The 15413-nt window shown below is 40.2% G+C and overlaps 3 protein-coding genes across 4 annotated transcripts in view; 2 read left to right on the forward strand and 1 right to left on the reverse strand.

The window, feature by feature from the left end:
• LOC115733749 ((+)-neomenthol dehydrogenase-like) overlaps positions 1–11167 on the forward strand; it is a 48340-nt gene extending 37173 nt beyond the window's left edge. Inside the window, exons 1-5 of one of the 2 annotated variants that reach the window (XM_030664378.2) lie at positions 9215–9266; positions 9346–9598; positions 9676–9744; positions 9947–10123; positions 10763–11167. In XM_030664378.2, coding sequence (XP_030520238.2) covers positions 9247–9266; positions 9346–9598; positions 9676–9744; positions 9947–10123; positions 10763–11140 — 897 coding nt within the window. In that variant the 5' untranslated portion in view covers positions 9215–9246 and the 3' untranslated portion in view covers positions 11141–11167. Of the gene's footprint in view, positions 1–9214; positions 9267–9345; positions 9599–9675; positions 9745–9946; positions 10124–10762 lie in introns of those variants that run through there. The other variant, XM_048285658.1, reaches the window with a different exon arrangement.
• The window catches only part of LOC125316687 ((+)-neomenthol dehydrogenase-like), a 31721-nt gene that overhangs the window by 2879 nt on the left and 13429 nt on the right, over positions 1–15413 (reverse strand). The gene's annotated exons all lie outside the window — the stretch shown is intronic.
• On the forward strand, positions 12833–15356 carry LOC125316638 (NAD-dependent malic enzyme 2, mitochondrial-like). Its single transcript, XM_048285473.1, has 7 exons — positions 12833–13037; positions 13150–13236; positions 13437–13491; positions 13585–13656; positions 13886–13948; positions 14468–14582; positions 14863–15356. Exons 1-7 carry the CDS (start codon positions 12833–12835, stop codon positions 14932–14934), a joined length of 669 nt encoding a protein of 222 aa, XP_048141430.1. The 3' UTR covers positions 14935–15356.

A 15413-nucleotide genomic window follows, 5' to 3' on the forward strand; every position in this document is an offset into this window, starting at 1 on the left:
CTACGCTAAAACCTCCTGATCACGATTAACATGTGCTATGCCCAAAAATCTCCTATACTTCAACCGGGTCTACGGCAAACAAGACACCCAGAAATCCATGTCGCACGGACTCGCTCGTGAAGGCGTTTTTCGCTTGACACCGCGCCGCGCCCCGACACGCAGTCAATGAAACGGACACGCGTGTCCGAGTGTCGGGAGGTAGCGTGGGAAAAATTTCAACTTTTCCGGGCAAGAAACGTAAGTGAAACCCGAAAACCCCAAATTGCTAACCTAATTTGGGCTCTCGTCATCTCTCGCTCTCGGCTCTGCCTCGCCTCTGCCACGCGTTGCGCCGTCCCGCTTCGCCTCTGTTTTTCACTGTAACTGGGAGAGAGAGAGAGAGAGAGAGAGAGAGAGAGAGAGAGAGAGAGAGAGAGAGAGAATGGGTTGCAGAAAAGGAGAGAGAAAGGAATGACCGTTATTATCTATTCAGAGTCTACAACCGAACCGAACCGAACCTAATTCCGAGCCCGAACCTGGGAGATGGACATGGAAACCGCCATCCACAAAGTTAATCGGGCATAAAATCTATATAATCCTCGTACATACATATGGCTTGCTGTAATGGGAATTGTCACGTGACTAGCACATGAACGAATCTACTCTCTCTTCGACCCCAAAATAAAAATAAAACTAATATACTCTCAATTAAATCTACTGAATTCGACTATTCCACTCTCTAACCTAAGGTTTTGTCTAGACTTGCCATCCTTAATATTGATTTCTATGCTGGCCAATACTTCGAACACCCTCATAAAGTCAATTCAAACATAGTACCTTCCCCAGCTAATGATAATCCTAGAATATATTTAAATGTGATTAACAACGACTGCCCAAATAAATGAACAAAAAATTGGGATAGAAGCATCGACCGTCCTTAAATTTTTTTCAATTTAGTTCTAGAATATTTTTTTTTCTAATCAAGTTCTTAAATTTAATACTCTTTCCCATTTCGAATTGGACCTTCCGTTAAATATTAAGGAAGAATGTGGCCATATTGTCGTTGCCTGCCGACGTGATTGAAAAAAGAGTTGAGGGAGATTTTGGGAGGCGAATCAATTTGACTATACGTTAAGGTGCGTTTGTTTTGTGAAAAATAAACGAGTTGAAAAATATTTTTATGAAAATAATTACTTATAACGCTTTAAAATGTGAATAAAAGAAAATATTATTGACAATCAAGAAAATGCCTAGATATATATTGTTGTCGATAATTGGGATATTTTATCGACAAAACCATTCTTTGTTAAAAAAAATCTCAAATTATTCATTTGAACATTAATTTATTATGTTAATAAGCTTGCTATCGAAATCCTTATTGGCCAATAGGCATGCGATCCTACTGATAAAGCGATTGAGGGATAGGGGCACTAGTATCATTGATGGATAAATGAATTGGGGGTAGAGACGCTAATTTCATATGTGCAGGGTTTCTACTCCGACGATCTCCAAAAAGGAAGAGCAAAGTATAAAGTAAAGAGAAAAGAGTTAGGGATAAAAAAAAAAAAAATCCTTTGTCGCAGAAAACATTTGGCTCAAATCTCAGCCGCAAGAGGGGCAAAAAAATCTTCCTCGTCATTTCCATTAGGACATCACATTCACTTCGCAAGAGGGAAATCTTGGCCTCTGGATTCCCTGCCATAAGGGCAGGTGACATACCCCCATCTCCACCCTCCATAATACTTTCCCTGTTTTTTTCCCCCCTATAAAATGTTGGGGATTTTATCCCTCTAAGGGTGAATGAGAAGGAAATGTGAGACTCCCACATAGGATGAGAGGTAGATGGGAGATGGATTTATTAAGTGGAACCTCACAAATGGGTTTGAGCCCCAAGGGGCACCCCACTTTTGTGGAGGAGGGAGGACCTACGCAAATGGATATCGGCCCACGCGCGCGCCGCCGCCGTCCGTTCGGCCGGGTCGGGCCCGGGTTCTCTTATTCCACTTAATTTTTTTTTTATTTATTATTTGCCCATTTGTTTATTTTACCGAATAGACACTTAACACAACTGTTGGACATTCGTCCTTAAACGAACAGATGCGCTCGTTCGGAAATTCTTTTGAAGAGTTATGTCATTTCAAGGAGAAGTTATATTCGGTTACGTTAAACATCATCCGGACTCAAGCTTCGTGCCTCTTCGTTTTTTCTCAAAGTTTCAATATAAATAGTCTTCGAAGCAGTTTCATTATTTTATAAACTTCATTCTTTCCCGAAATCTACACCCTCATTTTTCATTTCATACGATCCTGTTCCGCAAAGTTAAGTTCGCCGGAGTCCTTTGAATAAGTGCCGATTCGAAGGAACGCGATCCGTTCTATCCTGGGAGACAATTGTCCAACGTCCTCGGCTACCAAATTGAGGGGACAAATTTGTCTTAAGGACACAACGAAATTCGTTGGGCTCGGATCAATATTCTGATTGCTGCGTTTGTTTTTTTCAATTCGGGTAGTAATTTCGATTTTGTATCTTCATTCTGTATTGTACTCTTGTTATATATATATATGAACATAGCCAACCACAATCTTAAGACAAATTTTGTTCGTTCATTCCCGATCATTGTGCTTAGTTCGTATAATATTTTTATTGCAAGTATTCTGTTCAACCGTTAATGTATCGTGTACATGCTTGTTTTGTATGATATTTTTTGTTGGAAATATTCTGTCCACCATTACTATATCATGGAAGTTCTGAATCGGGCTTATTGCACATGTGTTTTGTCGAAAATTCTATTGCATCGTTCAATATCAATCTATTTGTTTTTCATTCTGTCTTCGACGTATACTTCCCGATTAGATTGATCTTCGTTCCGGTGTATCTTTGTTCTCGTGCACTTATCATATTTAATAGTCCATTGTCACTTAGTTCATTTCTTGTCGAGCAACTAACATAATCACGGTATTATTTTTCTGTTTTGTGCCGAGACTGTTGCTTGCTTATTTTGTTAGTACTCGTTTGTGTTTTATAATTATCATTCTGTGATTTGTTGTATAATAGAAATGGCTTCAACTTCGACTCCGGTCAATCCTATTCCGAATCACGGAGAAAAGCCAGAAAAGTTCAATGGTATAGATTTCAAGAGATGGCAACAAAAAATGTTGTTCTATCTTACGACATTGAAATTGGCAAGGTTCCTCAATGAGGATGCTCCTAAGTTGGATGAAGGAGAGGTAGACAAGGAAAGGTTTGCTGCGGTAGACGCATGGAAGCATTTTGATTTCCCGTGTCGCAATTATGTCCTCAACGGTCTGGATAATACACTCTATAACGTCTATAGTCCACTAAAAACGGCTAAGGAGTTATGGGATAGTCTGGACAAGAAATATAAAACCGAAGATGCCGGACTGAAGAAATTCATTGTCGGTAAATTTCTGGACTTCAAGATGGTTGATTCAAAGATCGTATTAAGTCGGGTTCAAGAGCTTCAAGTGATTATGCATGATATTCATGCTGAAGGAATGACTCTAAGTGAGTCATTTCAAGTGGCTGCCTTCATTGAAAAACTGCCATCATCCTGGAGAGATTTCAAAAATTATCTCAAACATAAGAGAAAGGAATTATCACTTGAAGACTTGATTGCTCGGTTGAGGATAGAGGAAGATAATAGATCTTCCGAGAAGAAAGTTGGAAAAAATCTGGAGGTCTCAAGGGCCAATGTTGTTGAAGAAAGATCGAATCCCAACAAGAAAAGGAAAATGCCTAGCAAGTCGGGAGAGGGATTCACCCAAGGTCTGAAAAAGTTTGTTGGCAAATGCTTTAACTGTGGAAAATCTGGACATCGAGCCAAAGATTGCAGAGCCAAGAAAAGACAGAAAACTCAGGCAAATGTGGTGGAAGAGATTTCCAATGGTGTTGACGATATCAATCTGATTGCTATGATATCAGAGTGTAATATGGTGGGAAACCCCAAGGAGTGGTGGATTGATACTGGAGCAACTCGTCATATCCGTGCGAACAGATCGATGTTCTCGTCCTACACAACTATGGGGGGTGATGAAAAACTCTATATGGGTAATTCATCAACCTCTAAGGTTGAAGGTGTCGGAAAGATTGCTCTGAAGATGACATCTGGAAAGATTGTGACACTAAATAATGTTCTGCATGTGCCGGATGTTCGCAAGAATTTAGTGTCCGGATCTCTCCTTAGTAAGAATGGCTTCAAGTTGGTTTTTGTATCTGATAAGTTTGTACTCTCCAAAAATGAGATGTATGTAGGAAAGGGTTATCTGAGTGATGGTTTGTTCAAGTTGAATGTAATGACCGTTGTAACCAAAGATGATATGAATAAAGTTGCTTTTACTTATGTGCTGGAGTCTCCTAATATTTGGCATGCTAGACTAGGGCACGTTAACTATAAGTTGATAAAGAAATTAATTAGTATGAGACTATTGCCGAAGTTTGATTGTCCAAGTGAAAAGTGCCAAGTGTGTGTTGAATCTAAGTTTTCTAAGCCTCCTTTCCATTCTGTAGATAATAGAGTTCTGGAACCTTTAGATCTAATACACACAGATATTTATGATATGAAAGCAATACCTTCTAGAGGTGATAAGAAATACTTTATCACATTCATAGATGACTATTCGAGATATTGCTATATCTATCTACTTAGTAGTAAGGATGAAGCTGTGAATGCTTTTAGAACTTATAAATCTGAAGTTGAAAATCAGTTGAATAAGAAAATAAAAGTGTTAAGAAGTGATAGAGGAGGTGAATATGAATTTTCTTTTGAGGAAATTTGTACTGAGTTCGGTATCGTTCACCAAACTACCGCCCCTTATACACCGCAATCGAATGGTGTGGTGGAAAGAAAAAATCGATCCTTAAAGGAAACAATGAATGCATTGTTAAATAGCTCCAGTTTACCGTAGAATTTGTGGGGGGAAGCTGTCTTGACAGCAAATTTTATTTTAAATAGAGTACCCCACAAAAAGACAAAACAAACTCCCTATGAGAAATGGAAAGGCAGAATGCCTAACCTAAATTATCTTAAAGTGTGGAGGTGTTTGGCTAAGGTTGCGGTTCTTAAGCCTAAAAAGGTTAAAATAAGACCAAAGACTGTTGATTGTATTTTTATCGGATATGCTCAAAATAGCAATGCATATCGTTTTCTTGTTCACAAATCGAGATCCCGAGATATACATGTTAATACGATCATTGAATCAAGGGACGCTTCATTCTTTGAAAATATATTACCGTATAACATAGTATATGAGCCAATTGAAAATAATAAGATGTCTCGATATACTACATCTAGAAGTGATCCAATGGAGGATGAACCTAGATGTAGTAAAAGGCAAAGGACTTCTACGTCTTTTGGACCTGAGTTTCTGACATATTTGCTAGAGAATGAACCTCGGACGTATAAGGAAGCTGTGACATCTCCGGAAGCCTCGCTCTGGAAAGAAGCTATCAATAGTGAAGTTGAATCCATCTTGTCAAACCATACTTGGGAATTGGTTGACCTTCCTCCTGGCAATAAACCATTACAATGTAAGTGGATATTTAAGAGGAAAATGAAAGCAGATGGTACTATTGATAAGTATAAGGCTAGGCTTGTTGTAAAAGGTTAAATATAACGTGAAGGTCTGGATTATTTTGACACTTATTCACCTGTCACGAGAATTACATCTATACGGATGTTAATTGCTATAGCAACCTTGTATAGACTTGAAATTCATCAAATGGATGTCAAAACATCTTTTCTAAATGGGGATCTGGAAGAAGAAATATATTTACAGCAACCTGAAGGGTTCATTGTTCCGGGACAAGAGAATAAAGTATATCGGCTTATCAAGTCACTATATAGCTTGAAACAAGCACCAAAACAATGGCATGCTAAATTCGACCAAGTTATGTTGTCGAATGGTTTCAAGATTAATGAGTGCGATAAATGTGTATATGTTAAGAGCACTCATAATAGCTTTGTCATTTTATGTCTCTATGTAGACGACATGCTTATAATGGGCAGCGATAGTGAGGTCGTTAAGACGACCAAACGCATGCTCATAAGCAAATTTGATATGAAAGACATGGGGGTTGCAGATGTTATTTTAGGAATTAAAATCCTTAAAACATCCGAAGGATTAGCACTATCACGGTCTCTCTATATAAAAAATATTCTTGAAAAGTGCAAGAATCTAGACATCGTACCGATAAAGACTCCGATAGATATTAATCTACATCTTTCAAAGAATACCGGTGAAAGCAAGGCTCAAAATGAGTATGCAAGTATACTAGGCGGTTTAATGTATGTCATGAACCGCACTAGACCGAACATAGCTTGCGCGGTAAGCAAACTAAGCCGATTTACAATTAGTCCAAATGAAAATCATTGGAAAGCTATGAAGCGTGTATTGGGCTACTTGAAGCATACTCAAGATTATGCTTTGCATTATACTGAGTATCCAGCGGTACTTGAGGGATCTTGTGATGCAAATTGGATAACCAACACTAAAGACACAAAATCGACAAGTGGATATGTATTCACACTTGGTGGGGCAGCAGTGTCATGGAAATCATCCAAACAAACTTGTATTGCTAGATCAACTATGGAATCAGAATTTATAGCTTTGGATAAAGCCGGTGAAGAAGCAGAGTGGCTTCGAAACTTCTTGGAAGATATTCCTAATTGGCCTAAACCGCTTCTTGTATGCATACATTGTGATGATCAAGCGGCAATAGGAAGGGCAAGGAATGTCATGTATAACGGTAAGTCTCGACACATACGTCGAAGACATGACACTGTAAGACAACTTCTTTCTAGTGGAATTATCACCATTGACTATGTGAAGTCAAAAGACAATGTTGCGGATCCATTAACAAAAGGCCTAACTAGAGAAATAGTTGTGAAAACATCGAAAGGAATGGGTTTAAGGCCTATAAATAAGTCCTCATAGCGGATACCCTACCTTGTTGACTGGAGATCCCAAGATCTAGGTTCAAAGGGACAACCAAGTTATGAATACTATGTAGAGTACTGTAATTATTACTCATTCCTAGATGAAGACAATACTAATATGTGAAGGTTAAGCGAAAAGCTTTTAATGATTCCGAATTGAGTATGTGATATACTATATGTTCAGAAATCACCTATGTGAGTGTGAAGTGAGGGCCGCTTCTGTGAGAATTGAAAAGGCCGAATTCTCTAAAACACTCATGAGACCGAGCGGTGTTCATGGCCAAAACGAACACAACAGTGAGAACTAACTTTGTTCGAGAGAAAGTTATGTGATTTTTATTGTCTAGGCTTACACCAAAGGTCGACAGTTCAAAGACATCAAGTCTGCTGATTGACCGAGTAAGTCCGATAGGTTTCACTAGGGAAAGTTCAAAGTTTCAGACTACTTATCCCGATGTAACTATTTCTCAAGGAATAATCGCACATTGCATTTCATGCATATACGAAGAGTCGTGATGTCCGAATATCTCATTCATGTGGAGGATTGTTGGGGATTTTATCCCTCTAAGGGTGAATGAGAAGGAAATGTGGGAGTCCCACATAGGATGAGAGGTAGATGGGAGATGGGTTTATTAAGTGGAACCTCACAAATGGGTTTGGGCCCCAAGGGGCACCCCACTTTTGTGGAGGAGGGAGGACCTACGCAAATGGATATCGGCCCACACGCGCGCGCCGCCGCCGCCGTCTGTCCGGCCGGCTCGGTTCGGGCCCGGGCCTGGGTTCTCTTATTCCACCTAATTTTTTTTATTTATTATTTGCCCATTTGTTTATTTTACCGAATAGACACTTAACACAATTGTTGGACATTCGTCCTTAAACGAACAGATGCGTTCGTTCGGAAATTCTTTTGAAGAGTTATGTCTGTTCAAGGAGAAGTTATATTCGGTTCTGTTAAATATCATCCGGACTCAAGCTTCGTGCTTCTTCGTTTTTTCTCAAAGTTTCAATATAAATAGTCTTCGGAGCAGTTTCATTATTTTATAAACTTTATTCTTTCCCGAAATCTGCACCCTCATTTTTCATTCTGTGCGATCCTGTTCCGCAAAGTTAAGTTCGCCGGAGTCCTTTGAATAAGTGCCGATTCGAAGGAACGCGATCCGTTCTATCCTGGGAGACAATTGTCCAACGTCCTTGGCTACCAAATTGAGGGGACAAATTTGTCTTAAGGACACAGCGAAATTCGTTGGGCTCGAATCAATATTCTGATTGCTGCGTTTGCTTTTTTCAATCTGGGTAGTAATTTCGACTTTGTATCTTCATTCCGTATTGTACTTTTGTTATATATATACGAACATAGCCAACCACATAAAAAAGGATGGAGGGTGGGGATGCAATGTTTCCCCTGCCATTATGGCAGGGGATCCGGTTCCAAAATGCCTCTGGATTCCCTGCCATAAAGGCAGGTGACATACCCCCATCTCCACCCTCCATAATACTTTCCCCATTTTTTCCCCCCTATAAAAAAGGATGGAGGGTGGGGATGCAATGTTTCCCCTGCCATTATGGCAGGGATCCGGTTCCTCTTGGCCTCTGGATTCCCTACCATAAGGGCAGGTGACATACCTCAATCTCCACCCTCCATAATACTTTCCCCATTTTTTCCCCAAGGATGGAGGGTGGGGATGCAATGTTTCCCCTCCCATTATGGCAGGGGATCCGGTTCCGAAATGCCTCTGAATTCCCTGCCATAAAGGCAGGTGACATACCCCCATCTCCACCCTCCATAATACTTTCCCCATTTTTTTCCCCCTATAAAAAAGGATGGAGGGTGGGGATGCAATGTTTCCCCTGCCATTATGGCAGGGATCCGGTTCCTCTTGGCCTCTGGATTCCCTACCATAAGGGCAGGTGACATACCTCAATCTCCACCCTCCATAATACTTTCCCCATTTTTTCCCCAAGGATGGAGGGTGGGGATGCAATGTTTCCCCTCCCATTATGGTAGGGGATCCGGTTCCGAAATGCCTCTGGATTCCCTGCCATAAAGGCAGGTGACATACCCCCATCTCCACCCTCCACAATACTTTCCCCATTTTTTTTCCCCTATAAAAAAGGATGGAGGGTTTCTCCTCATACTGACCAAAAGAGCCGCGTCGTTTCGAGTATTTTCCGCACTTGCGTAACTCATTCAAAACCGCCAGCGCCGGAGACAAAGTGGTTTACATTCGTGGGTGTCGAAGGATCTGGAGGTTCTTCAATCTCTTAAGCGGTGAAAAAGGTTCATAGGTTTTCAACTTGTCCGAAAGCAACTGATGGCAGAGTCTACCAAGAGGTATCTTTTTCATGGTTCAGTGCATCCTTTCATGTCAAAAAATTTTCATTTTTGAGATTTTTCCTCGGGGTGTTTTCAGGTATGCAGTGGTTACGGGTGCAAACAAGGGGATTGGGTTGGAGATATGTAGGCAGTTGGCTTCGAATGGGATTGTGGCGATATTAACATCTAGAGATGAAAAAAGGGGACTTGAAGCGGTTCGGAAGCTCCAGGACTCTTCAAGTGGTCTGTCTGATCACGTTGTTTTTCACCAGCTTGATGTCACTGATCCTGCCAGTGTTTCGTCCCTTGCGAATTTCATCAAGACCCGGTTCGGGAAGCTCGACATTCTGGTATGAAGTTGGAGTCTCTTCGTCATCAATTTCGTGAGATTTTTGGCAGTGATCCGATATGATGAGCTCTGCTGCAGGTGAACAATGCCGGGATTGGCGGAGCCGATGCAGATGGCGAAACCATAAAGGCTTCTGGTTTCGGAAAGGTAGCTATGAACTGTTTTGAATTGGCGCTAGGAGTTTTGATTGTCTTGGCATCACAAAATTAATCAAACTTAATAAGATCTCCGCCAGCCTTAAAACTAGCTCAAGTTCGTATTTTTCGCCCTTTCTCATAGCTTGGTAAATTGTGATGCGTTTTGCCGGGACAGGCAGGAAGTAAGAGGAGCTTTCCTGTTGTTGATGCAGGAAGGTGCCCAAATCAATTGGAAAGAAGTATTGACCCAACCTTATGAAACAGCTGAATTATGTCTGGAAACAAACTATTTCGGGGCCAAACGAACGGTCGAGGCTCATATTGACCTCCTCCAACTATCCGATTCACCGAGGATAGTGAATGTTTCCTCCAGCATGGGGAAGCTTCAGGTGAGCTTGGATTCGAGTCGGCTCTTGAAAAATTTAAAATTACATTGAACAGTAATACAGGACAGAGTTGATGGAACTCGGCAAAAGTGTAACTCTGAGTTGAGCTCCACCACCATTCACGAGCTTGCTATTTTAATGAGCAAATTGAGAGAGGCACAAAAATAGTTCCACTGGCCCTGTTTACCGTATGGTTTCCTATAAATTGAGTAAGCAGCCGACCCTCTTGAATTTTTATACTGGTATCTGCATTGTGGGCCATCGCAGTAGGTGAATCTCGTTCTCGCCGGGAAGCTTCTGCCCTGTTTACCTTGTTTCAATTGCATCACATGAACTTCCTTTCAAGAACTATCTTCAGTGAAGTTGTTTACCTAATGTGCTCTTCACGTTAAAAATAAAGAGTTCCATCTAGTGGAACTGGCTTGCTTCTAGGATGGAGTTGCTCTAGATATACATTGGCTGAGATGTCACAAACCACTCCCCAGGAACGACTAATTTGTTTTTCTTATTCTTATTCAGTGAATGTCCATCTAGCTTCAAGTCCCACTTGCATTTTGTGGTGCTGTTTATGTCCCGGGCTGAAGTTCCCTTAGGGAAATCTATGCTGATGATTTTATTAATTCTTGGTGATTTTCCTTTTAGAGAGTGTCTAATGAATGGGCCAGGGGAGTTCTGAGCGATGCTGAGAACCTCACGGAGGAGAAAGTGGACGGGGTTGTGAAGGCTTTCCTCGAAGACTTCAGGAGCGGTTCTTTGGAAGCCAAAGGCTGGCCTGCAGTCTTTGCTGCTTACATAATCTCGAAAGCAGCCATGAATGCTTACACTAGGATCCTCGCCAAGAAGTACCCAAACATCATTGTGAACTGCGTGTGCCCCGGATTTGTCAAAACGGACATTAACTTCAACACCGGTATCTTGTCGGTCCAGGAAGGCGCTGAAAGTCCTGTGAACTTGGCACTTCTTCCGAATGGCGGTCTGTCTGGTTGCTTCTTTGTGAGGAAGGAAGTGTCAGACTTTTGATAGAAGAGGATGGCCTTCACCTGATGGCCCTCTAGTTGTAGATTATGGATCCCAACTCCTTAATAAATCATGTGTGACTTCTAGATGGTGTCTTGAGTTGGATTTACATCCTCTACCTTGACTTTCTGGTTTCTACCATTTCCTATCATACAACTCTTTTAGATATATTCAGCAGTATCTACAGAATTTGCTGTAGAGTAGTTAATATATTCAATGGACTGCGAACCTTTTATCGCATTTGCCTTAACATGTTCAATAGATCGAATGGCTTTGAGCTAGCACAGCAAAGTAAGGACTTGGTTTGAGTTCCTGGACAGAATCCTGTAATGGTCATTTCTTTTGAAGAGTGTGCTCCTGATGATCCGTGGGAAAAACTATGCATGGAGACTACATCACAGAACTGTTCTGTAGAATCCATGAATATCGTTCCAGTCTGGAAATCTGAATCTGCACCGTTATCCATCGTAGAAGGCAGAGATATTAACAGTTTCTCGATGCACAAACCGAAGATTTTGTCTTAATTATGAGGAACTTTTCCGACAGCAGGCAAAAGAAGGAAAAATAAGTTATTTTGCTGTGAAATTGCAGGTGTAATGTGTTAGAACCGCATAGATTCGAAAAGAAACTCGCACACACAAGTCTCTTGCAAGAGATTCACAAAGGCTAAGCAAGACTCGGCGGATCAAAATGAATCCGACCTATATTGATCCATTTTTATGTAATAAAACTTCAGCATATATATATATGGAAAGAATCCCATTTTTTTTTTTTATCATAAGAAGTTATAAACCTTCAAACAATCTTTTAGTGACAGCGACATATATAGAGATCAATCTAGTTCAAAGGTTTAAATACTCAACGTTAGAATGCGTAACCTGCCACGTGCAAAGTGAATTAGAAGTGGCATGTGAAATTTGATCAATGGCCTCTTACGTGCAAGTCAGATTAGGAGTGACATATGAAATTTGATTAATGGAGGTGGGTGCACTCGCGAAAGGGGGCGACGGTATTAGAATGTCCAATCCTAAAACCGACATTGACAATAACAATACATCTAAACATGACCAAATAATTTTTGACCATCAAGAGGCCAATTATTGAAGGAAAGATACATACACGCATATGGTCGATAGGCCTTACAACTTATAATTAAACCCCTTTTCAGTGTTGTCTTCTGAGTTAGGTAATAGGTGAATGAACATCACATGTATATAAAAGAGGGGTTTTTTTTTTCGAAATTAATTTTTTTTAAAAATATTTACAAAAATATTTTTTAAAAATAAATATTTACACATTTGGGCCTCGCTTGGCGGTTGGGGTGCCAAGCGAGGGGTTGGGGTGCCAAGCGAGGGGTTGGGGTGGGCCCAGCCCCTCGCTCGGTAGTTGGGTCGCCGAGCAAAGCCCATATCCGGCCTCTTTTTTTTTTATTATAATATAAATTTCGTATTTTTTTAATTATTGATACTTATAATATTATAAATTTTTTCTTGTGAAGCTTATCTTTATAATATAATTAGCAATAATTAATGTAAAAATATATTAAGATCTATAATTAATAAATAATGTTGTAATTATGTAATTAATTTAAAATATTCATAAAATAAAATTGGTAAGATATATGAAAAAAATGAGATTTTCATGATATATTCATCTATTGGAGAGGTAGAAACCCAATCGGAAGATGAAACGGTGATGTGTCAAGAACTGGCGGATCGGGTCGACAACATCGGATCGGGCTCTATACATGCTATTTCTACTTATTTGGGTGGTTGTACTGGATATCAGGTGTTCACTAGAGTACACCTTTTTTTGCATACTGATCAGGTGCTTAAGGCAATGAGAGAATCCGATTCACCTAAACCTGCTATTTTTGCCATGTCCAATCCCACAAACAATGGTACCTGTTTGCATTGACTTCAAATTCCTTCTTAAGAAAGCTGTATGCTGTCTTATTTGAGGTCTATTTTTCTTTTCTCTGCTAACAAAAAGTTGATCAATCTATGAACAATCTGAATGCACTGCCGCTGATGCTTTTAAGCATGCTGGAGAAAATATAGTTTTTGCTAGTGGAAGCCCTTTCACAAATGTTGATCTTGGTACGTCGTTTCTTACTGATGCTTTCCGTGCACGGAAGGATTCGTCTTTCGTTCCTAAAGCCAAACCATATCTCTGTACCTTTTACTTCCATAGTGATAACTGATGGTGGAGTTACAATAATTACTGCCTTCGTGTACAAATTCTGAACTGCCACAAGTGTATAACTTCTACAACTACTAGCTCATGTATATGTTGGCAGGGAACGGAAAAGTCGGTCATGTAAATCAAGCAAATAATATGTACCTTTTCCCTGGGTTGGTGCTTTTTGGTGACAATTCTACATTTTCTATCTTGGAATTTCTCTTGAATTTTGAAATGTTCACGGTGGTTCTGTTGTTTTGAAACAGAATTGGCCTGGGAACCCTTCTTTCTGGTGCTTATTTTATCACTGATGGAATGTTACAAGCAGCTGCTGAGTGGTAGGCACATTACTATTCCTTTACTTATTTGTCTTCTTTTAACAGATTTTTTTTGCTAGGCTGGACCAAAAAAAAAAAAATATCGTTGTTCTAATAATAGATGGTGAAAGTCATACTATCAAAACTTGAGGGGGTCAAGTTGAAACATTTACATCCGATCTGAAGACAAAATGACTGAAGACTTGATATTCTCTTGTTCCTTGAGTTGCTAATTTCATCTTGTTGCCAGCCTTGCTTCTTATACGACGGATGAAGAAGTTCAAAATGGCATCCTGTATCCATCTATTAATAGGTAAAAGTTTCTCCCCTTTCTTGTATGTTTGTCCACAAAACAGAGGCGTGTATAAGTTATTTTTCCTTTGTATATCATGGGATAGTCGACTAGTTTTATTGGCCATTCTTTTAGCTTGACTATAGTAGTCTCTTTTATTTGGTGCTTGAAAGCCTGACTAAAGTAAAGCCTCGTTACCTGTCTTGGTGCATAATTACAGTGATGCTTTCTTGTGGAGCTCTGGATATGTTTTCGTCGACATTGTTTATGAACAACATTCCACCTACAGATTTGGGTCAACCTGAAATGAATCTTAAAATGTTTTGAGTGCTCCAATCTCCTAATTATGCACATTCTAAGGTCACAATGCTGAGCTAATGCTATCAAATCTGATGGGAATATTGTTGCTATGCAAGTGCAATGTTGTTCATGAGGATGTAGGTTGGCCCGATGCAATATGGTTTTCTCCTGTCCAGCTTGAGCTGTAGCTGGCTTAACTTTTTCACTTTAAATGTGCTGATCATATTTTGTATGATGCAGCATTGGGCATATAACAGCAGAAGTTGGGGCTGCTGTTTTACAAGCAGCTGTTGCAGAAGAACTGGCTGAGGGACATGGCGATATCGGGCCGCGAGAACTGATGCACATGTCAAAGGTATGAATGACCTTAGCCTTATCTTCAATCGTAAAATTGAACTTCATAGAGATGCATTGCTTTCATATGGATTACATAACCTGGAGGGATGAATACCTTTTCAGTCGTGTGCCTTCTCCCTTCTAGATGTAGCCACTTAGAAACTCTATGCGCTGCATCTTCTGATGGGGATGGAATTTCTGGTGACAAGATCAAATCGTGGTTTATGGCTCAACAATAGCTTGCACATGGTGACCTCAGATATGCAGCCCTTACTTATGGTTCATTGCTATGAATGCAGGAGGAAACAGTGCAACATGTCAGAAGAAACATGTGGTACCCTATCTACAGTCCCCTTGTTCACGAAAAATAGAGCCTCCACCTTCCAATCTATCCGCAGAGGTTAATAAAATACTGGACGAGTTAAAGTGTAGCCACGCGGACGACTCATTAGTCTCACGTGAAGAACGATGATGAAGAAAGATTCAGGACTAGGAATATGCTACTACTACTGCTACGGGTGAACACACTTTTAACTCTAGATTATTTGTGCAGGCATTTGCCAGGGGAATCACTGCGGTATTTGCATATCATGTGGTGTTAGACTTTAGATGATCAATTTTATGGCTGTTCCCATACTTCTTTCCCCGAAAGCTGATGCCCTCTTGTTATGTGAGTCTCCACGCCGATGAATATCACCAACCAAACGCAGCAAGACATGCTTATAGATGCATTCAAGGCACACATTTGCATTCATGTTTCAACTATTAAACGTGCTATGTAATCCGACTGAAGAGTCCTAAAATCAACCATTCAATCTTGTTCACGTAAAACGTGCAAGGTCATCGACCG

The sequence above is a fragment of the Rhodamnia argentea genome, chromosome 9, assembly GCF_020921035.1.
Source record: "Rhodamnia argentea isolate NSW1041297 chromosome 9, ASM2092103v1, whole genome shotgun sequence".
Lineage (NCBI taxonomy): Eukaryota > Viridiplantae > Streptophyta > Magnoliopsida > Myrtales > Myrtaceae > Rhodamnia > Rhodamnia argentea.

Coding starts and splice junctions, on each gene's coding strand:
- LOC125316638 (XM_048285473.1), top strand. CDS start 12,833: ATGTGTCAAGAACTGGCGGATCGGGTCGACAACATCGGATCGGGCTCT. Junction 13,492..13,584: donor AATATGTACCTTTTCCCTGG/GTTGGTGCTTTT, acceptor GTTTTGAAACAG/AATTGGCCTGGGAACCCTTC. Junction 13,949..14,467: donor CTGTATCCATCTATTAATAG/GTAAAAGTTTCT, acceptor TGTATGATGCAG/CATTGGGCATATAACAGCAG.